Source organism: Centrocercus urophasianus, unplaced genomic scaffold (genome assembly GCF_019232065.1).
Source record: "Centrocercus urophasianus isolate 14NV4802_14NV808 unplaced genomic scaffold, USGS_Curo_1.0 seq_14, whole genome shotgun sequence".
NCBI lineage: Eukaryota > Metazoa > Chordata > Aves > Galliformes > Phasianidae > Centrocercus > Centrocercus urophasianus.
Genome location: NW_024884586.1, coordinates 20,989,468 through 21,013,165, shown reverse-complemented (window position 1 = coordinate 21,013,165; position 23,698 = coordinate 20,989,468). Strand labels below are relative to the sequence as shown.

Here is a 23,698-nt window from a genome sequence, read left to right as displayed (position 1 = left end):
ATGGCTTTATGGTCACTGGCTTGACATGTAGTTCCAGAAGTGGCTCTTGGGAACTTTCTTCAGAGAATCACAGAATGGCCTGGGTTGGAAGGGACCTCAAGGATCATGAATCTCCAACCCCCCTGCCATATGCAGGGCCACCAGCCTCCCCATTTAATTCTAGACCAGGCTGCCCAGGGCCCCATCCAGTCTGAGAGAACAGGCAACAGTGCTGACAAAACATCTGCTGTATTTTTAAATCCCATGCTCTAGTTGTCCATGTTTTCATTGCTGCTTTTTTTGTATGATGTAATACCAGTCACCCATGCAATTTGCCCTGTAAGGTAATTTAAATCAAATCAAGCTGGCACCAAACTTAAAACTTTAAAATAGCCAGTATTGATTTGTTTCATGTCTGTGAAATGCTCTGTTGTTGGAAGGCAGAGAAGAGCTGGGCCTGGGGAAGTGATGACATGTTCTTATATGGTAGTGTGGAAGCCCAGGCTCTCCAGGACTTGCAATTCAGACATTTACCACCATTTCTCCTGTGCTGAATTCAGTTTGCTTGAAAGTTTTATAAATAAGGTTGGTCCCTCTTATCCTTGATTATGTTAGGTGTGAAGAAACATGGCTGCAGCAAGAATGCTGCAATGTGGCTGATAGTACTGAAGGATGTGTGTGTCCTTTGTGGGCAGTTTCAAAAAATCTAGCTGATAGCAAGCTAATGTTTACAATGAGCACGTGTGGAGTTTGCAGGACACTGAGCAGTGCTGTGTTTTGAAGCAGTATTTTGCAGTGCGGTGTTAATACTATTTCCATGCACACTTGCAATGTTCAGTGTGACTATTTCCTTGGAAATAGAGACAGAATCTTTCTGCATCTGTGGAATTCACTAAAAAATGCCCAGCAAGTTATTAGTACTGTGACTCTGAAACAAACAAAATGAAAGGTCTGCACTTGGTAAGAGAGTGGCATTTTGCACTCAGGATGATGCGGTGGGGTTTTCTGGGGGGGGAGAGTGGGGTAAGGGAGAAGGCTGGCAATAGTGGGGGAGGGGAAGAACAGTGAAAGAGGTGCCCAAACTTACCTGGTGTAAACTATAGGCCTTTTTGCTGATGCAAGATCACTTGAACCTTCTATTATTCAATTCCTATTCTTAAAGTAATTCTGGGCTAGATCTGCACTGCAGCTAAGATGTACCTTGTTGGCTTGATTTTGCCTATTCTATATTGCCTGTGTCTGTGCCAGCAGACACTCCTCAAAAACAGCTGGCATTATCTATTTGATCAAATTCATTCCATTTGGGATTCTGTTTGCTTCTCTTTGGGGAGGAAAAAAAAAATTGTTTACTGGCTTCAGCTGTGGTGTGGTGGCAGCACTGGTCTGACCCTCTATGACCTCTCATCCCTTTCATCTCTGAGGCCTTGTGCTCAGTGGCAAATGTTTCTCCCAAGTTGCAGTTCATCAGAGAGATGAACTGAATCTTGATAAGGTCTTTGTCCCTCCCCTGTCATTCACTGCCCTTTGGAGTGGGCTAAAACTCTCTGCTTCTTTACTTCCTTGCATGGTGCACTTTTTTTTTTTCCACATGGTGCACAGCTGTTCTGTACCAAGGGGGATGTTTTCCAAATACTTCAGTCCGTGCCCTTATCAAGACAGGTTGTAAGGGTTGTAAGCAGTGCTTGGTCCAGCAGTGCCCAGCTCTGTGTGCCCTGCTATCCTGACCCTCCAGCTGCCAAGCAACCCTTTCCGCTGGCTCTGCTCTCACAGCCAGCATCCTGGTGGAAGTAGGTTCTTATCCTGGTCTCTGTGCTGTGAGAGAGTGGTGAGTCACTGAGCAAATGACTTCAGGTACCAAGTTAAGGTACTCAATACTGTTCTGAAGTGGTCTGTTCTCTCTCAAGGTAGACTGAGCAACCATGAAGTGAAAAAGAGGGAGGAATTTCCATGCCTAGGAGATGAGGAAGCCCATCTAGTCTGACACATGCTGCTCTTTCAGGCAGGTGGAAAAAGTGCCCAGGATTTTTGTCAGATTAGTGCAGTGTTTCTTGGTAGAATTAGGATATCCAGAACCTGCTTATTGCTGTCTGTTACTTATTCCTGCTTGCGCCCTTTCTTATAAGGAGCTTCTTGCACTAATTCACTCCAGCTGCTACTTAGTTTGAAAGCCTGAGAGATTTGGAAGATGCACACAGTCCCCTAGAGTGCTGGATCTCCTCTTCTCTCTCCCACTGGGAACTTCTTAAAATATGAAGATGCAGTGACAAGCATACTGGGAGCCAACATAACTGGATTTCTTCACCGCCTAAAGAATGCAGCTTGTTTCTTTCCAGCCAAAGGGAAGCTATGCCACACGTTTGAAACAAAACAAGCAAACACAGAAAAATTATTTTCTTTATCTGTGGAATGTTGAGGCTTTAGAACTCAATGATGCAGACTTGGCGTATTGCAACTAGGAGTAGCGCCTTTCAGTCACCAAGCAGGCTCTAAAAAGCAGGCTGATCACGAGGTGGAGGGATATAAAAAAGCAATCCTGTAAATTTTTATTTCCATAAACTCATGCAGTCTTCCAGAATAAAACTGGAAACTGAGTAAATTAATAGTGGAGAGAGGGTCTCAAAAGGAGTGAAATGAACATTTAGGTGAGGATAGTTGTTTGTTAGTGATTGTAACTATTCTAGACACTGTGTGAGAGATCTTGATACTATTTTGTATCAACTGAATGAAGGAAATTGGAAAGGAAGTGTGGTTCTATAATCAGGGATTAAAAGATGAATCAAGTGCAGGTAAATACGGTCTGGCTGAAATATCAGTGTCTGTTGTTATGAAGAGTGTTGAGTGGTATGAACTCTCTTTTTCTTTCATGAAGTCTCTTGCAGTGTATGAAGTTCCAAGCTTGTTTTGACTAGCTTTATTTCCCTATTGCCAAAGCTGATAACAGCATCTGCAATTCCCTGAGCCTGTGGCACATGTGGTGATGTTAGTGGAATGTGAGCTCTGATGGGCCCCACAAGAGGTAAAATCTGGTTTGAGAAGTTTTACGCTTACTGTCTTACATGCAGGCATTGAATTCAGTGCTTTCACGTACATTTGGAGTTGTGAAAACTCTGCCCAATCAGTTTGCAGACAGTGTGTTTTTCTACAAGAAAACGCTGAAGCAATTTGAGGAGCCTAAGATGAACAACTTAAAATTCCTGTCAATTAAAAATGTAGAATTGGGTTCCTCCTTACGAAATGGTCACAGAGGCAGGCTCAGTTGCAGAGAGAACCTCAGCTACAGCTGTGGGTAAGTGAGCCCACTCTGTGGCTTTCTTCCTACTGATTTCCAAGAGTCTTAACTTCCAGAAAATGCTAATGGACTAGTTGTGCAACTAGTAGTAGCAATTTGAATCAATAATGAGCCATTAGTTTGCATCAGTAATTAGACTGAATAGTAAAGGGCGAATGCTCTCCTCAGGTAAACCTGAGCAGAGGATGGCTTATGTTAATGTAAATAAATGGAAACATTTGTACCTGGAGACCTTGAAGCTTTATCTGCTGGTGGTAGGAAGTCAGGTGCAGCTGGCACCAATTCATCTGCTGCCTGCTTGTGGGAGGGGAGTGCTGCCTCTGAGGATTAGTATGTCTCAGAAGTATGAACAGACAGATGATATCTTGACAAAAACATCCCACTTAGTAGACAAGGCCATCAAGGTGAGACATGACCCAAATTTGAGACTTTACACTCTATCTTCTTTATTTTTCTGGATTCAATAAGGTACTGATCAAACCTGGGTCAGAGCTGTACTATTATACAAACCAGGGTTCAAGCACTCCATTATTCCCATCCCTCTGATCTGATAAGTAGTGAAAAGATGTTTTGTGATGTCTTGGTCAGCTTGTGGTAGCTCTGGGAAAGACAGAAGTGTAGCATGGCCTCCATCACTGAGATGAGGGAAATACAGATTTACTAGGGCAGTGAAAAGTGATGGTTCTAACTGGTGGTCATCGTGTTATCAATTTCTTGCAGAACATTGGCAGGTGCTAAGTCCTCAGTGCTACTGAGACGATTCTGGATCCCTTGTATTATTTATTTTAAGATAAATAATATCCTAATTTTTAAGCATGGATGAGGGAGAATTTTCAGGCAAAAAAAAATGTTCTCTGAACTGTTTGTTTCTGAAGTATTCCTAAGCAAGGATTGACATTGTTCTTTCTTTTCTGGGTAGAATATACACCTACATGCAGGAATTGCACAGTGTGTTTCCGTGTAGTAAAGATATGCATATGTAAGCCATCTACTCCTGAAAGTCTTAGATTTGCTGTGCATTGTGCTGTGTGAAGCTCTCTGTAAGTGTAAAAGCTTGATTTGTCCCACCATGCAGTGATAGCTGATGACCTGTAGACATAGAAGTAGTTTCTCAGTCTACCTTATTAAAATTGAACAGGGGGCAGGAAGAAACAGGAACGTGTGTGCTGCTTTTCAGGAACCTGGGTGAGAACTCTGGTGGCTGAGGAAGAGCCGGGAGAAATAAATGTAACAATAATGTTGGAAAAGGCCTGAGAAGGCCTTGGTGAACCACAGATTAACAATTCTGTGGATGGAGTCTGTATCACATAAGGCGGTGATTAGCTTGTGTTTGTATTTCCAAGCAAACTTAGGGTGAGAATTGAAGTTTGCTTCTTCATTATACAAAATAGTTCTGTAAATATCATTACTTTTAATCGGTAGGTTTGTCTGTTTGCAGGTATTAAGAATTCAGTTTAGTACTTATGACTGTCCCTGTATTGTATACAATATGCACATTTGCATGTTAAATGTCAATTACATGTAACTGTAATAAGCAAGTGGATTTCACACGTATAGCAGATTGCAATTTGCCAATAGTACTGATTTTGTAAGATAGAATCTAGCTTTTACCAGAGAATCCTGATCCATTTTTTTTGAGGAAAGAAGCATGGAATTTCACACCACCACCCATAGTGGATCAGTTTTGCAGAACGGACAAATGTTCTAAGCAGTACCTAGATTTATCTCATAAATGAAACAGATTTTTGAAATGTTAAAAACTAAAATGTTAAAAACTAGAAAACTAAAAACTAAAACTATTCAACTTCAAAATTGTTACATAAACAGTAGAATTTAAAACCAAACCATGTGGGTGCCCACACTGCTGATGTCTCTGAAATTGTTTTCTATCATGACATTTTCTGAGGCCTCTGAACATATGTATCAAATTTCAGTCTGGAGAAAGTTTCATTGGCAGAAGGCAAATTTTTTTAAAACATATATTTTGTTTGATATAATGTAAGAATTCTGCTTTCATCTATAAAGCAACAGTTCTAATCTGTAGGTTAGTCTATATAATATGACTTAATAAAATTGTAGTTTACAAGTGTTATTATAGCAATCTACAGGCTACTCAGGTCTGTAATGTCTTAAGGACAGCTGTAAAGGTTTTTAAATGATTAAGTCGTGATATTGAGCAGCCTGGTGAGTAGATCTAATAAGCAGGCTAACAATTGATTAAGCAACATCTGTTAAGGTATTATTAACTGTTTATGTGCTATACAGAGATTCCTGGTGTCTGACCAATTACGGCTTGCAGAGAAAAGGAGTAGTTCTAGAAACTGTGGACTGTTTTTGTTGTTTAAGTACTTTGTAGCTATGTGGTCTCAACACCTTTTCTTTTTTTTAAGGAGTTGTTAAAAAAATAAATTCTTCATAAGCTCTTTGAGCATCTGGATCAACATGCCAAAATGTCGTAGTTGTTATGCCATATATTTCTCAAGATCCTGCATCATTATAACTTTATAACATTATAACAAAACAGCATCATTATAACTTTGAAATTAATAGTGCTAGACTTCCTGTCTTCTGCAGTTATTTGTTCTTAAAAACAAACCTGAGGATAAGCTGGAGAAATTTATGGATTGTGCAGATAAATTAAGCTAGAAGCTTTATTCTTGCACTAGCCTAATGTGACCCTACTTTGTTTGAATATTTGTATCCCGTGGAAGAATCTAGACATCTAAATGTTTAAATATTACCTTTTTTCCTTAAATCAGAGTAACGCAACAGGAAATGTATTTCAAATCTTGGGTACAGTGGTTCAGTTGAACTGACTAGAAATGCTTTCCTTTCAGGTCCTTTATCCAATAACCTCTATGAACGTTGCTCTATATGGGAGATAAGCTACAAAATTATTACAGGGAAACTTGAATAGAGGCAGAGCACGTATGCTTGTAAATAAGGGATGGGGAGGCTGGACAGGCAACCATGGTCTTTGTTCAAGTTCCTGAGATGGTACCCCTGGGAATAAAAGCATAGCTGGAATAATAGTTTCCCTACATGCACTTATCTGGAATTTTGTTTAACGCTGACAGCAAGGGAGATATATTGAAAAAATGCTTTGATAAAAGGAAGGGATGGGAGGAGTTTTACTAGCAGACTGAGTTTCTTTGGGCTGCATCTGTATCTTTTATTAAATGTTAATGTGCTCAGATTCTGATGAGACCTTTAGGTGTTGCAGCAAGACAATTCTCAAGTATATGGACCTGTCAGATTTCATCATGACTGTTCAACTACTCACAAAAACACCTTTAGTTGATGGTGGTTCCTTAAGCTTAGTCCTGTTCTTGTTACTTTGTGTAATGATCTTCCTTCCCTTAAGGTACAAATATTTTAAGTTTGAGGATAAGATGCCACTTGTGCCCTGTTTCATTTTTGTTGAACCATGCATTTTTCCATATATACTGATTTCCTTCTCAAGCTTGTTGGATTCTTTGGAAGCCTTTTGGCACAATTCAATTACTCTGCTCATTTGCCTCCCTGCATTCTTCCCCGTCCCTTCTCTCACATAGAAGAACAATTCTTTCATTTTCATAATCAAACATAAAAGCTCCTTCAGACTAAATGCACATCCTGGGATGAACTAGCTGGGGCACTGATTTCCGAGAGTAGAGTTGTACTCGCTCACTTAAACATCTGCATTCTATTTAAATCATCTCAGATAAAAACAAAACTGCAAAAAGAAATGGTGAAAAATACAATTTTTTTTCTTGCTTTCCCTCATTTGTGCATATGCAATACACACGTAGCAGCGAGGTATCCATTCTCTTTGCAGTGAGGAAATGAAAAGGCGTATTGTAAGCCCAAGAGTAGGTCTGGTTGTCAGCCAGGAATTAGTCCTCCAAAGGAGAAAGGGAGAGGGGCTGGCGAGAGAAGAGGCTCGGGAGGGAGGGAGAGGGGAGCGGGAAGGGTGAACATACACTTTGTGATAGGTTCAGTGCACATGGCTAGAGATGCAAGGGGTCTTGGGCTTCCTCAGCATGCAGGTGTAGGGAGAAAGGAAGGGAGCTTGTGTTCTTATACATGGCCATGTGTCTGGGGGAGCAGGGTCAAAAATTTAGACTATTTGCTTAATCCCTTGGAACGGCTTTTTTTTTCTTCTGTTTTCTTTTTGTGTTTAACAGACTGCTTTACAGGGGACACGTGTGGTAATTAACACATGCAGCTGTAGGGCTTCAGCCATATGTCTGAATTTCAAATGGCCATTGATCTGGGAAATTTGCTGTGCCGTCTCCATCCCCCGCTTGCAGGCTATATTCCTTGAAGATGTAGGGGAATTTATGGAGCCTTTGTCTTGAAGAGACTAGTGCTGGAAGGAGAGGAGAAAAGGGAGTGTGTGTGTGATGTTGTGGAAAGAGCAAAAAGAGACTGAGATTCTAATCACACTCTTCGTGCCCCTTGCCCCAGGCCAACATATATTTCAGGTAGCTACTAAAACATTCCCAAACTGAGGAATCTGATAATTACTCATAAGAAGCTTTCACAACTTTTTTACTTCTTTCCTCTTTCAGTGAAGCAATCTAAGATTAAAATCACAATATCCTTGCCTGCTTTTTAGACACTTGCTCCCTTTTCCACAGCTGCAACTGCCTGCCCTCTTACAGAGTCTGGAAGCAACAAGGAGAGAGTTGGTTATGGACTCTGAGCAGCCTTTTGAGAGAGGTAGCCAAGGGGATAGGTTTGGGGAGGGGGAGGGGTGTGGTGGTGAATAGAGGCTACTTTGCATCAAAGCTGAGGGTTCTCAAAGTAGATGTCTTATATATTTTAGGTGGAATTAAATCAGAGACTAAACAAAAGTGATATGGCTGTTGCTGCTTTTGTCTAACTGTGCTCAGGCAGCTGGTAACGCTGCTGTAGAGCTTTCTGCATACTTCTGTCCAAGTTTGAGGCAGTGTCAAGTGCTAAAATCTTGTTATGAGACATGGTATTCTGGAATGAAATAATTGTTTGTGCAGAAATTTTATATTCCCTGTTTTATTTCAAATGCTCTCAAGGCAGAAGGATCCAAATGGAAAATGATTCAAACATGAGAAACCGGGGTTTAAAATCTTGCAGTATATATCATGCTACTGTTACTTAAAGAGTGAGATGAAAACGTATGCTTCCACCAAATGGGAAGCTATAAAAAAGACTCTTTCTTGTTGTTCCACTTCTTCAATCTCATTTGTTTGTGTATTTAGAGGAAGCTGTCTGTTGTACATGCCTTGGTTTTGCCACTCAGGTAATGCTGTCACTATGGAGGTGTTTCTGCTCTGGGAAGAAAAGCACATTCATAGCATAAAGTGCCTGCTCCAACTCTTGCTGAAGGGGGATTGTCATTTGCCCAACCCTTATAAATACCACTCTTCTCTGTTTCTGTGTTCTGTCTCCACTGTACTTGAGAAGTTTTGTTCCAGGACTGCCTGGACTGGACATGTACCATGCTGCCTCTTTCTGACTTAATTCCTTTTCTCTCTTTGTTGCTATGGGCAGTATTCCTTTTTGGGACAAGAATGCCTAACATCCCCTCTGCAGATTGACATGAGCTTTCCCAAATAATTTTGTCATAACCTATATTGATGTGTTACATCGATGCAAGGACTAGTTCTCCTTTATTCACTGTTTATTATAGCAGTTCTCTTTACTTTCAGTCATTTATCTCCCTGAAGTTAGTCCTTTCTCTCCTCTTCATTACCTTGATCTTTTTCTCCAGGAAAAATATTCCACTGGGGTAGTGGGAGAGGAGGAAGGGAAGTGCTGGATTTATGGCTGTGTATTGCACTTGCCACAGGAAGGCTTTTTTATGATCGGTGAAGGCCATCAGTTGGTTCTCACTGCAAGCTGTCATTGTCCATTAGGAAAAAGGCCACAACTCTTCGGGTAGTCACAATTTTTGGTAATGCACGTTTTTTATTGCTGTGCATGATGACCAGTTCCATAAACTATCTAGTCCCCTTGGGTCTTTTAGCTCTTCCTCCATTTTTTCTTGGATATGGGTATCAGTAGGGAGATAACTTTAGACTTTCGAAGGATAGATGGGTGCATAGCAGAATGAAAACTCTTCTTTGCTTCCATAGGGAGCCTCTTTCTGTACCCTTCATGACTTCTTTTGATTTGAAAGTAATGTGATAGCTTTCCTAAATGTTGTACTTGAGCTTACACCACTGAAATTAATGCTGCTGTATAAGAAGAACAGCCATGCTCAGTGGTGGTTGCAGGTTCTCTTACCTTTATCTGTTAAGAATGTTGCTAGAAGCTGCGAAATCTCAGTCTGCTACAACAGGCAGTTTGTCTGAAAACTTCCCAGATGACAGAAGCAGAGTCTGGAAACTGAGCTGGGGCTTCATTCCTCAACAGGTAATAAAATTAGCATTTTTTAACTGTGCTCAGGTGACTGGTGAGGATGGACTCACAGCTTGCATGTTGCACTATTTTTATGTTCTAAAATTGTTTGTTAAAAGTAAAATTGTTCTAAAAGTAAAAGTTAGGTGCAGAGTTTGAGAAAACAAGAAATCTTATTTCTCTGGCTTCAAAGTTCATTTATTACTGACAAGTTAGAATAAAGTGGAGATCACACAAACTTGAAGCTCCTTGCTTTACTGCCAAGTTAATAGCATTATAGTTGGAACCTTTGTTTGGGAAAGGGGGGAGCAAGGTGTGAGACTCTAGTTTGAATTAGATAAGTACTCTGAATACTAGCTGTAATTATTTTCAAGTTCTCGCTTTGTCTTTTTCTTGGTAGCGTGCCCATATACCTGGGGAAAAACATGTTTTGAAATGCTACATTTCTGTAACTGGTTAAAATAACAACTTTCTACAAGTACTGCAGCAAACTTAACATCACCAGAAAGCTTAATTATCTAAGCTTTTATGGATGCTGCTTTTTCCTAGAACAGCATTTATGCCTTTCTCCACACTGGCACTAAAATCTGTAGAAGCTCTGTCATCAAAATAGTAAAGTATAAGGGCTTAGTTTTCATTTCTGCATTGTTCTCTGTACAGCAGTAATAGAAAGATACTTTTTTTCCTCACCATAAAGGTTTGCATAACTTATATGAGTCAGGTATTTAAGTGGTAATTACCATAGGGCTTGGTTCAACCTGCAGAGTTCAAATCTGAATCTGGATCTGAACTTTCCCAGAGGCAGGGGGTGTGTTTGGACATTGTGTTGGTTTGACCTATTATAGTGCAAGCTCTGAAATGCAGGTCCAGATGTGGATTGGGGTTCTGTATCTTCCCAAGTATGAGACATAGGGCAACTTGCTTTGTTAAATTGGAGTCCTATTAAATGGAGCAATTCAAATAATATCAAACTGGATCTCATCCTGGGGAAAGTGTCCCCAGCATTGGGTCTGAAAGGTAGTTTTTCGCTGTGCCTTTATTTTTCAAAGGGAGCTGATTGCTGAAAGCTGTAAAGAATAAGAAGAGGGCAGGTTTATTTTGGCTAATTACTATAGGAGTAGCTTGAGAAGTCAGGCAGTAAATAATAACACGACATTTTAGAGAGATACTATCTGAATCTCAGGATTCTACAGTTTTAAAGCACGGAATCCCAGAGACCAGAGCAGCACTGTTCACACAGGGTGCTGCTGCAGACCTTTTTGACACGTTTTCTTTTGAAGGACCAGGAGCAGGAAGAGAGAGCTCTTTGTTTGCAGTCAGAATAAACTCATTGTACACCCAGACAATTAACTCTTCAATCGACTTGCCAGCCTCTGTAAAGCACTCCAGTTGCTCTCTGTCTATCTCCAGCTCTATTCAGACACTTAAGTGCACCGATGTTTTTTGTTTATTATTCTAAAAAAGTCCTTCACAAGAATAGTCGGAGCAGATGAACATTGTCCTCTCAGCAGCATTTATCTCGGCTGGCAGTGAATGTGTCAATCAGGAATCAAAAAGCCAAACAGAGGAGGCTTTGAATTGTGTCAAGGGGGTCAGAGTTGCTTCCAGCTGTCTGTGCGTGGGACAGGCAGTGCAAAGAATGGTACTGCCATACAAATGCACCGACCACAAATGCATTGGACCACAAAGTCCTTGGGGCCTGAGTGGCTTTTTTCATGTTGACGCACCTGCAAGGGAGATGTGAGGAGGGGGTGGGGGGGGAACTAATGGCTTCCAGAAGGCGCCCTGGAAGGCTCCTAGTCCTGGCTGGGTGCTGCCTGCAGTGCGCAGGGCAGGAGCAGCCTGCATTGGTACAGCGAACATAATTGCTGATATAGGGAGGGAAAAATCACTGCAGTGACTGTGCTAATCAGCCTATGTAGTTAGAACTCCTTAAGGCCTTTCTGTTGGGTATATTTTCACCTTTAAAAACAAGCAAAACTTTTTCACGTTCTGTCTCCAAGCATCTGTGGGTTGTTACACTTGAACTGAACATACTGTTGCTCCCTTCTTAAAATGAAGGCAGTGAAGAGTGAGAACTCACTTTCACTAATCTGGTTTTGAAAGTTGTTTTTTTTTTTTTTCCTAACAGCTGTGGAATCTACATGCATAGAAGTGGAAAGGGTGTGAAAACTTGTCAGGGAGGTCTCTCTGCACTGCTGCATTTCTGTTTGAGCTACTTGGCAAGAAATTATCTTGATTTGGCTGGATCGTAAGAATTTCACATTTTTTGGCATGAATGTTAACTTTATGCATTTATATTGGCAAAATCTGTCTGTGCATAAAAGTTGTGTTGGCTATTAGATTAATTACAAATTGCTGAAACTGCTTCACTTGGTGTAGGAAAGGGCTATCATTAAGGCAACAACTTGCTCTACCAGATTAATACTGGAAGGGACATGTATTTTTGTACAGAACTCCTGTACAGTCTAAACACAGTTTCTGTTGTGCTCTAAGTTGCCTATTTGGCCTCAGCTATGTTCTGCAATGGCACATCAGAATGGCTTGTGATCTGTGGAGAAATCACTGGAGACTGAAAACGGGCTTGCCCCCTCCTAGCACAGAGCATTTAAAGTTGCCATACTCTTACTACCTTCGCTGTTCAAGCTGTAGACCTATGAAAAGACTAGATTTTGTACGAGAGGACAATTGACCCTATAAACACGCTTTAAAATGAGTTAAGTGAGCAGAGTGTCTCATGGATGCCAGTGAGGGTAAAAGAGGTGATCTACTAAAGATGTGAGATTGCTTAGAAAGAGAACAGATTTTAATCCATTAGCATGGTGATGTAAGTATACAGGTGACTTTTACAATGAGTATTTTCCTGGGTAGGGGATGTGATATAGAAGAATTATTCAGTTGTCTTTTCCCCTTTGTCCAGCTTCCATTAGGTGATGCTTCTGGCAAAAGCAGTGAACTGGAGCAGTGGGTAGTTACTTCTCATTTTTCCATAGTAGTTTATGCTCTTCCTATGTCAGGGAGTTTACTTTTCTCCTGCCGTAACTTAAGTTGCTCATGTTCTTAGTGTCCATAGTTCAGAGTATAAAGATCACTTTAACAGTCATCTTGTACTTGAACTGAGTCCCCTCATCTCTCTGCCCCAGCATACACTGCAGTAATTCTAGATATGGATGCTTGCTAGATATTCAACAAGAACAAGGGTGAAAGAGAGAAGAATCTTCTTAGTGACAACATTAGGAGTTCCTGCCCACCACTAGCAGTGTATCTGGACGTGAAGGTAGTTGTCACTGGTTTGAGTTATTGTTGAGTTAACACAAAGTAAGCTGGTTGTAAGCTCGTGAGCTTCTGTCTTATGGTAGTGCAAGTGGTCTACTGCCTTATGGCCATGGTATCTTAACGTGAAAGTGACTTGGAAAAGGATATTGGACCTGTCTATTTTGCTCTAGACAGAGATAAGGTAAAAACACCATTTTTAGTTTGGTACCAATTGAGTCAGAAAAATTTTCAGTTTTTGCAGATTACCCCAGGAAAATGGAGGCTTGCTGGAAAAGGAGTTCTGTGGCTTTCATACCCTGTCCCATAAGAGGTGTTCTGTTGAATAATGCTGTCTGTAGTCAGTGATTGTCTGGAAAACAAAAGTGGATTTTTGTACTGGGTTGTAAAATGTGGAAGAAAAGGATACTCTTCATCAGGGCTCTGAGAATATTCTACATGTAATTTTATTAAAAAAAAAATGTTGTTAAATACTCTGCATCTGATTTTATCTTTGATTCTGTCATACTTTGTTCTTTATCTGGAAGCACTGCCATCGAGGGAGATTAGGAAGCACTCACTTGACCTCATTGATCTCCCTATTTTTGACAGGCTCTGCATAGGCAACTATTGTAGGTCCACATCATTTTATTAGAAGTGTGGAATTTGAGTGTTTTCTGAAGAAAGGAATAAGTCACACCTGATGAACATAATTCCTGACCTTTGGCTCCAAAGTAACCGTGTACTGTACATCTCGTAATATCACAAGAGATTCTAGGTCTCCAAAATAGATTGGCTTTTCTATTCCCTTTTGAAATGCTTGTCTGAGTAGTACAAGCTATTTGTTCAAAGTTCTAGGTATGCGAAATAGAACTTGTTTCGTGTTTACCAGGAGCAAATAGGCCAGTGGAACAGATGTTTAGGTTTATGAATGGTGTATTAAGAGAGATGTGTAATCATATGAGAGTGGACAAGTGTTAGGGTTGTTCTTCTGCCCAAAGGGAATGGCAGTGAAAATTTTTGTCATAAACCAGTTTTTAACAGAGACTTACTGAGAGTTGCCCAGTTTAAGAAATAGGCCTGGCAGTCTCAGAGTTAACAAGCTGCCAGCTGAAAATTGAGCAGCATATTTTTAATAAAGTGCATTTGTTGGTTTTTTTGTTTGTTTGTTTGTTTTTAATGTGGCTATTTCATGACCTTTGGAAAAAAAAATCAGAAATATCCCCAGCTTTTGATTTTTGAAATATGGTGGATGTAATTACAGAGCTCTTGTCTATTGCACTTCTTTCTTGTGTGTTTGATGAAAGAACTGTGTACTTGAACAGGGGAATAATTTTGCTTCCCTCTATTTGCAAAATGTTTAACAATGTTCTGGGTGTTGCTTCAATAATAGTTTTAGTGACAACTTGGCCTTGGTAACTGAGTGAGGAAATGGTCATGTTTTTCCTAAAGTGTAGTGAGATGATCATTAAAAACAAACCAAACAAGCAAAAAACCAACACAGCTCAAAGGTTAGTTTGGTATTTTTGTCTGTTTTCTGCATTTGTTCTGTCAATGTTTAATACCCTTTAATAGCTTAATGGATGCCTTTGTTTAAAAAAAAAAAAAAAAAAAAGTGCAGAATTCTTATTCTCTAAGTGAGTTTCCCAATTTCACGCACACACAGGTAAAGACAGAAAGATGAGCCATAAAGAAATCCCCTGAACCTGAAGCATCCTGAGTTCTGCCAAAGTTCACATAAGGGTTTGGATAAAAAGTGCTGTGGCTCAGATCCACATCTAATTTTTTTTCCATTGTTGGCTCCTGGGTTGCTGTATTAAATCTGAAGAGCAGTTCTGTAGTTATTTGCTGCAGAAGCATTCATGCAAACAATAGGAATTAACTTATTATCATACTGGTAATTTCTTTATGCCAGGTCTCTTCTTATTTTACGCAACTTATGAATTATTTGCCTTTCAGTTGCTTTATGAGTATCTTTTGTAGTTTTAGGTTGAGTAGGTAAAGCCTATTGTGTGATGGGACAAGGGATAATGACTTTAAACTAAAAGAGGGTAGATTTAGATCAGATATTATGAGGAAATTATTTACTCAGAGGGCAATGAGGCCCTGGCACTACTGCCCAGGGAAGCTGTGCATGCCCATCTCTGAAGGTATTCAAGGCCAGGTTGAATGGGCCCTGGGCAAGCTGGATGATCATTAAGGTGTCTTTCAACCCAAGCCATTCTGTGATTCCATGATAACATATTGTTTACTTCTTCATTACATCATTAAGTGTTACCCTAAATACATAAAAAGCAATCACTGTGGCTTCTGAGGCACCTTGTGTGAGCCGAGCAGCCTATTCTGGCAAAAAAAAAAAAAGAAGTGAAGATCAGCTATTTACTTTTATCCGAAGATTCCTTTAAAAGGCAAGATGTTCTTTTTTGTAACTTAATAAAAAATCAGGGAATTATTCCAAGAGATCACTTGCTTAAACATTGAATCAAAATTACTGCTTGTCTATGTTACTGGTAATACCCAATAACAGGGAGACTCAAAACAGGAGTTAACTGAAAAATGGTAAGTATTTTCTCTCCCACATTGTTTTAATGCTTAACTGCAAGCATAGGGGAAAAAAAAAAAGAAACCAAACCAAAATGAAACAAAAAAAACCAAAAACTGAGAGGGAAAATTACTTAAAGGTTTTCTTAAAGGTTTTCTTTTGTTCACTTCTTCAGTAGATCTCAAAGGCTGAAATGGAATTACCAGCACACTTTTGCTTTCTGTGAATTAGATGGCTTTATGTAGAAATACATAAAGTTAATGCTGTGAGGAAGATGTTTTCTATCTTCTACTCCCTTTATAAAACTGCAGATGCAGATTTTGATTGAAAAATGATCTACAGGCCATCCTGTTTTCCATCTTGGCCCATCCCCTTCCCTTCTGCGGTCTTTTGATTCTTTGGTGTAATCACAACCAATGAAGGGAAGCCAGAGAGCAGTTCTTGCTACAGGAGTTGTCTTGTATGCCTTTCCCTCAGATGACTTCTGTCCTGTGCATCTGATACAACCTTAAAGGTGGTGGTAACTTGTCTTCTCTGGCGTGGTCTCCTCTTTCCAAATGATTTGTGCTGTACTTGTACAGTTCTCCATTGTAGATTGTTGCCCACTTTCCTGATGCCTAGTGTCATCTTTGTCCACAATACATGAGAAAATGGTTGTTACAAATTGTGTTTTTTTTTTTTTTTAAAGCCACTGTTTTCTGAAAGAAAGAAAGAAAGAAAAATAAACATAAAAAACCTCCACCAAAAGCAATTCTAGACTGATTACCTTCTTCTTAGTTTATATCTGGACAATATTCTATATTTTGATCTTGCAGTGTAACAAAACACTTTCCTATACAGTTTGTGCCTGCTTAGCCAAAACATTTGATTGTGGGAATGTTCACTTGGTGCTCTCCATTGTTCAAGGGCTGTGTAATAATGATCCAGGCTGGGTTTTGAAATTCAGATCCCTATGAGCATCCAATGAATTCAAGCTGTTTCTGTCGATGTAATGGATAGTCAGTCTTATTGGACCAAACTGAGTGTAAGCTGAGCACTTTTTCCTGTAGTCTGTCTCTGCATTTTGTGACTTATGTTTCCTATGGAATCTATGTTGGTTGAAGATTTTAATTATGAAAGACCTGTGGTCAGAAGACATGGAGCATTCTTGCACAGAAGTTTTCTCCACAGTTTTTCAATTAGAAGGCACTGCCACAGCATTGCTATTAGAGAACACCTTGATACTGTAAGAAAACAAGATTTGCTATTGACCATCCCTTTCTAACAGCTCTGCAATGAAAACTGGTGCCTGGTTCTGCACAGGTAAGTATCAGAAGAACAGTTTTTCTTTTGAACAAATAGAATAATGAGAAAGGCGCAACAGGGCAGCAATCCCTAGTCCTCTGCTGTCACAAGGAATGACTTGTGTGAGATGTAGCCACTTAAACTGTAATGGATTGCCTGGTCCCTGCAGCAAATAGAACTACTAGGTGATTCGTACTGGTGGTTGTGGAGGGCTAGGGAGGGGAGGGAGGCTTCTAAGGGTAGTCTGTGCATGCTTGCTATGTAAAATGTTACTGCTGATAGCATAAACTCTGATTTTGTTTTGTTCTTTCTGTCTTCTCTCTCTTCTGGACTTGGCCGGGCCATGTACAAATCCCAAACATTCAACAGTACTGGAGAGTAGATAGTATTTACCTCAATAATGGTAGTTTCTTTTCGGTTCTTTTTAACTCTCAATTCAGATGATGGGTCGAAGCCAACGCCTACCATGGAAACCCAGCCCATTTTTGATGGAGAAGGTAAGAACATCCTTTCTTTAAGAAAAACAAAAGCGTAACGAAACAACAACAACAAAAAACAGTGAAAAAAGATACTTCCCTTGTTCTTTTCCCTAGGGTTTATGACTTGAACAATTTGTTTATCCTGCAAAGCAGAAAAGCCAGTGAATCTCATAAGTTATCCAAATTTCACAGTACTCTTGGGACCTCAGGCATTCTCCCTAATCCTTTTACATCCTTTTTTTCCCCCCTGGAATCCAACAATAACAGTAGTTGAACAAATTCCTGGGATAACCTTGGAGGAAAAGGTGTCATGGCTAAAAAATGTCTATTGAGTCAGAAATGGGAACTTCCTTTAGGTTGTCCTTTCCCCTTGCTCTCTTGACCCTCTTGATGCTGCAAGTTTTGTAACCTCTGCCGTGCATTACAGCATAACTACAGGGAGGACAATGCTAAACCACAGCTTTTGCACACTGACTTGGAAGAAAATTGCTGAGAGATTTCTTTTTTTTAGTAATTACTTTCATTGATTTGCATACTATCTGAGCAAATTAAGTCAGTGTCCTGGGTCTTCCTAATTCATAGCCCACCAAGGCAGCTTCTTTCTCAAATAGGCTAGTTTTGTAATTATATTGTCTCAAAATATCAGACTTCAGTCCATTGGAAGCCTTGAAACAAAGATAAAATGGCTGTCATCAAGCTTTTTAAATGTACAAACAAATATTTACCAACAGAGATACTGGTCCTTGGGTAATTAATGGGCCTATTAGCAGTTGAGGCTCAAGTCTAGGCCATTATGTGACCTGTTTACTGGATTTTAAACTGGATTAAAGGCAGAATTGGAAACTTCTGAGCAAGAGTGAGCAAGAGTGATACTTGCTGCCTTCTTGAGCAAATGGAAGGTAGGAATGGGATGTGTGATGTTGCTAGAACAAGCTTATTTAATACCAAGGTACTGTAGTCCTGTCATTTCTAGAAATCGTATGTATGTAAGAATCTTCTTATGAGCTTTATGAAACAAAACAAAGTCTTTGCGACAAAAAGCATTCTCAAATAAACAGTGGAGAGTAAAGCCTAGTTAACTGTCTCTTGTTTATATCAAAGGAAAGTTCCTTCTGGCAGCAAGTTGATGTTCTATTAAATTGCTGTCTGCAATCACAGCATGCTTTTGGTCTTTAAATTTTCCCGTGAGGGAGTGCCCATAGGTATTCAAAGGAGAGAATGCACTTGTAAAACGCAGGAGTGAGCTAAGCTGGTTAAAACAGCCTGTTCAGAAAATCCTTCTAGAAGCAACTCTATATTTTGGTCATTTTAAATAGAACTGGGCAAAGTTATTGAGAAATATTGCAGTGTGCAGACCTTTTCTGGTCCTTATGGTGACAGGCAACATCTGAAAACACTTCGTGCTATCTTTTATGAAAAGTATTTTCAATCCAAAACTTTTGCATTGATTTCTTAAATCAGGAAGAGTGTTAGAATGCTACAGAATAGAAGGCTTGAGGCTGACCTTATAGGAGCCTTTCAGTACCTACAAGAAGGCTAACTAAAAGACAGAGGCAGGCTCTGCACAATAATGCATGATAAGAAGATGGGAGTCAAAACCCGAAAAAACATATTCAGACTGAATATACGGAAAAACTTTTAGCAGTGGAGCAGGTCTCCCAGGGAGACAGTGTGATCTGCCCTTCCTTTCCAAGCCAGTTCGATAAAGCTATGAGCAGCGTGGTCTGATCCCATAGATGATCCTGTCTTGAGGAGAAGGTGAACTGGAGATCTCAGTGTGATTTGCTGAACAGGCTTTTCGCTCTGAGCAACCACATCACAGTGCTGCACCAGATTTGTCACCCGGTATCTTAGGTAGCTCTTCTTGAGGAACAGCATGTACTTGGTGTCAGATGCAAGCGTCAGATGACAGAAAAGCTTAGAACTTTCACCTACCAGGTCTGGACTCTGTGTAGATGTTCAAAGGAGTTAGTGTTCAAATCTTATTCAATTCCTGTGTATTTGGGGTTGAAATATCTTTTGGGTTTCTGAACTTTATTCAGTGTCAGGCAACCAGAGTAGACCTGTTAACAAAAGATGAATGGACAATAAAAATGTGAATTTCTTTCCATGTTCTGTTTTTGAATGCCTACCTCAAGCAACTGGAGAATGACTTATTTCAAAAGGCATTAAATATGCTCAGCTGCTCCTGAAACTTGTACTACCTGTCGAAGTTCAGCATCTCTTAGATGAAGACTTACCTTTTTTATGCTTTCACCTACATTAGAGGATTATGGGTATTCAAGTTTTTGACAAAGTGAGTTCCCCACTCACTCCCTACCCTTATTCCAAAGGGTGTAAGAGAGCAGTGCCGGAGCTACAAACAGTGCAGATCAGATGACTTAAACTCTTCTGTCCAAGATTTCAATCATAAAGCAGCCATCTCTTCAGAAATTTTTTTAACTGCATTACTGTACAGATCTCAATGATTTTATAGTGATTATCCTCTTAGGGCAAGATACTTCTCTACAAAAAAATGTTTTAGTGGCCCTTGCTTTAGTTATAAATAAAATAATTAAGAAAAAAAACAACCCATACAACAATTTTAAAATTCCTCTAGTACTCCTAGGCCCAATTTTCTTTACATCCAACCTTGATTTATTTTTAACATGCAAATTATATTCATTTCCTAAAGAATAGCCTTTTTGAGTACCTTATCTTTTCAGAAATTTTACCTCTTAACACAATAGGAATCTACTCTTTCCACAGATCTGTTGTTCAGAGGAGTAATTAATCTAGATTGCTTCTCTGTAGCCCAAAAACTATCCGGGTTAACTGGATTGAACATACATTTTTATCATAGATCCCAAAGGGTTTGCTTACTTTTCCTTTCTCTCTTTACTGGTGATTCCTTTTCCTGCAGCTGTCAGCCTCACTTAAATGTATACATTACTGTGTCTCTATAGGCCCTGACCCATTTTTTGTCATCCCTTAAATTCATTTATCCCTTCCTTTTCATCTGTAGACGTAGATGTAGTGCAGAGCCAGAGCTAACTTTCATCACAAATTTGGGAGTTTGGATCCAGCACTTTGCTTTATGGCCTTTTGTGACTTTGCCCTTCTGCCTTTCCTACCCCTTCGTCCAATGTTTTATTTGATGTGGCTATCAAAAAATATAAAATCCAAAAATATGTGGGTATATGTATTTTATAGGAGCACGTAACAACTGATAATACAATAGTGTATTGAAACTTGCAGATAAGGCAGTCTTTGTTAAGCACAATTCTACTACTGCTGGGATATCTATCAATGTTCAACCTGTATCGTCTTATAGAAAAATGCCCTTAGCATGATTACAATAATATTTACAGTCCAGTGTAACTGAAAACATATAGGCAGGGCAAAATTTCGTTTTTCCTTTGTGCACTTTTAATGTGTAATCAGTTTCTCCTGTTGTCAGCCAGTTTCTCCCTTGCTGAGCAGGTCCATGTAAATGTCAAAAACAGCAGGAAAGCTCTTGTAAAAACTTCTTAGAGGAACTTCTTAAGACAAACTCCAGGATCTAGTGTGTAAAGCATGCTCTTGTGGAAACTGGAAAATGTTTGATGCTGAAAATGTCAGTTTAGGAACTCTATGGTACCAAGTACTGCTTTGCTGTAAGTTCTATTCAGATACTGTTGTTTTGTCATTTCCATAAGGTGTTGCTTAAGGCAGGTTCTGCTGTGCTCTGAAATTGATTGTAACACTGCAGAGGAGGAACTCTTAAGCACTTTTATCACAAATTTGTTTTGGTATCTTGGTTGTAGTTCATTAGAAGACTTTTTAAAAACCAGAACTTATTTCTTTAACAAATTTCCCTTGAAGCCTTTCAAAAAAAAATTTTTTTTTCTTTTTTTTTTTTCTTTTCTATTTGTGTTTTGTTGTTGCTTGTTTTAGGGATCTGACAAAACTGTGGTCAATTATGCTCGAACTGTTAAAACCGTTAAAATCTGACTATTTAAAGTCTGGGTTGAGGTTTTTTTTAATCTGGATTTCATATACACTTCGGTGGAAACCAGTATATGACATAGACACAACTTAACTAAGTATTGAAGAGAAAGGCTATAGACTTGAGAATTTGGCTAAGAAATGGGAGCTGGAAGGAGACAATAATGTTTTTCCAGTAGTGAGGCACTCTTTGGAAGGTGAAGATAATGAGATAACCTTGTGGCATATTTACAAATACTGGCTTTTATGTGGTGGGAAGCTTCACCAGGGGGTTAGCTGATTTCTACAGAGACAATGCATCATTTAAGTCATGAGTGTAGCAAACATGTTGTCCTCACAGATAATGACCATGTGTACTCACCAGTTGCTGCAGTTTCTTTAAGGCAGTTATTTTTTCTCTTTCAGAAATCACAGCACCCACCCTGTGGATTAAGCACTTAGTCATCAAAGATTCCAAACTGAACAGCTCCAGTATAAGGAATTCAGGTAATGCTCAATCTTAAACTTTTTTATTATTATTTTTTTTTAACTAGACTGCCATTTCTTATGTTCTTTCCTTGTTTCATTCTTTTTTCATTGTAACCTATATGACTGAATCTGCATTGCAGGACTTGAAGGGCAGGCTATGAAATAATTTCAGACAGCATGCATTTTTTGTGTCCAGAAGGCCACTGTAGATGTGCCACAAGGGGTGTTTGTTTCCCTTGCCAGAACTAGGGAACCTCTAATTTCTTCATCTGAAAATTTATCCCAGCCAGTTTTCAACTTTTGTTTTACTTGCTGTTCAGCAGTTTCTCATGGACTTGCAAATTGATGTGTTTGTCTTTGAGATCTGTGCTATGGATTTGATCTAGGCAGATGAGAAAATACCATTGAGGGTCGTCTTGCAACTTCGAGATTCTTCTCTGCAGGGGGTATTTTTTACTAGAAAAATTGTTGCGTTATTTCATAGGAGAAAGTAAGTTACCTATGTCTGGGCGTAATAAATTGTTGGATTTTTATGGGCAGTAGAGAGGATGAGAGAAGATCCAAGCAAAAAAAAAAAAAAAATTAGTGGGATGGAGAAAGAGGAAAACAGCAAGATATGAAGCTAAACTGTAAAACTTGAGATTGGAAATGAGCGTGTAACTGTGTGAAGTAACTGAAATCACAAGAAACTCGAAGGAGAATTAAGTAGGAGAGTGAGAGTAAGTATGGTTTCTGTCTGATATGTTTTAACTAATGTGGAAGAATGTGAGAAGATGAAAGGTACATGAAGAAGAAAATTGGCTTAAGAAGCCATGAGTTTGCTCTGGGGTTTCAGTGGGAGCTATTGCTATTGCATGTATTCTACAAAGTGATGTCTTACTAGAACAATTATTCAAATAATTTTAGTCTCCAGAACAGTTAAACTATGCTGACTTGAAGTAGCTGGTCACATGGTATTTCTGAATTAGCCAGTAGAGTTCATGGCCCTCTATAATTCCTTTACCCTCCCTGTTCTCCATTGCAGAGTGAAAGCAAGACTAGACCATGGTTGTCTTGCTGCAGCATGGAGAAGAGCTCTTTTCAGGAAGAGACCCAGTGTTGCCCAGACCCCAGTTTTAGAAAGTCTTCTGTGCCTCACCTCCTGTCTTTGCAGTAGGATAGTCTGTGTAGGAACTTACCATCCAAAAGCTTCAGATGATGTAGTAGAATTTACGGTCTTCTCTAGGGATGTTTTTCACTGGAGAGTAAAAGCAGCTTGTGTTTTGTCAGCTACCTGCACAACCATTCTATTCACAATGTAATTGAAGGTAAAAACTTAATATAAAAATCCTGTGTAATGGGTCCTACCTATCTTGAGGATCAGCTTTCCTTGTTATGCAGCAAACCGGTAGCTGTGATGAAAATTAGATTTCCCAGATATGGGTTCTGGTAGGTTACAAACTGACCCAAGAGTGGGAGCATCTTTTACTCAAGAGCCTGTCTCCCACCCTTTGGCGTGGCAGAGTCAAAGTAGGCTACTTTTTATGTTGTTCAAGTGTTTCCTGAGGAAGCTGTCTCATGTAAGCTGGAGTTCTGTTTGTGAACGAGTTCATTTTGTGAACTTACCCATTTTCCAAATTTTTTTTTCCAATTAGTTATGATGTCATTTCTGGTATTCAAGCAAGATCATTGTGGGTACAAGCTACAAATCAAAAATAAATGGTCTTCTGGAAAATTCAAGATTTCCATAACAGGTGGTTTCTGCAGCATGCTAAAAGGAGATGTGTGGTTCATCTGACTCAGCCTTTCTTATGGCCCTAACAGGCACTCATTTGCTGTAGGATCTCATTAAGAGTCTGAGCTGCCAGTTTTAGACCCAAGTTTCCACACCAGGCCATGCAGTCATCTCTGTTTCTTACAATGAGTTACTGATATCAAGAAATGCTGCCTCATCAAAATGGGACTATGGAGTAGCTGATAAGAGCTGTGAGGTATTTTAGTCTTTCTTTCAGCCAATTAACCTAGTCTTCCCTCTGGTACCTTTCATTCTTGGCCCTTGTCCTGTATGCTGAAAGACAGTAAAGGGTTGGTGGGATC

General features: G+C 39.5%; 1 protein-coding gene across 6 annotated transcripts in view; it reads left to right on the top strand.

Moving 5' to 3' along the window:
* Positions 1-23,698, top strand: part of SMOC1 (SPARC related modular calcium binding 1) — a 163,333-nt gene that overhangs the window by 100,564 nt on the left and 39,071 nt on the right. For 4 of the 6 annotated variants that reach the window (XM_042813562.1, XM_042813561.1, XM_042813563.1 and 1 more), the window contains 2 exons: positions 17,117-17,206; positions 21,560-21,640. In XM_042813562.1, coding sequence (XP_042669496.1) covers positions 17,117-17,206; positions 21,560-21,640 — 171 coding nt within the window. The remainder of the gene's footprint in view (positions 1-17,116; positions 17,207-21,559; positions 21,641-23,698) is intronic. The other 2 variants (XM_042813566.1, XM_042813565.1) reach the window with 1 other exon arrangement.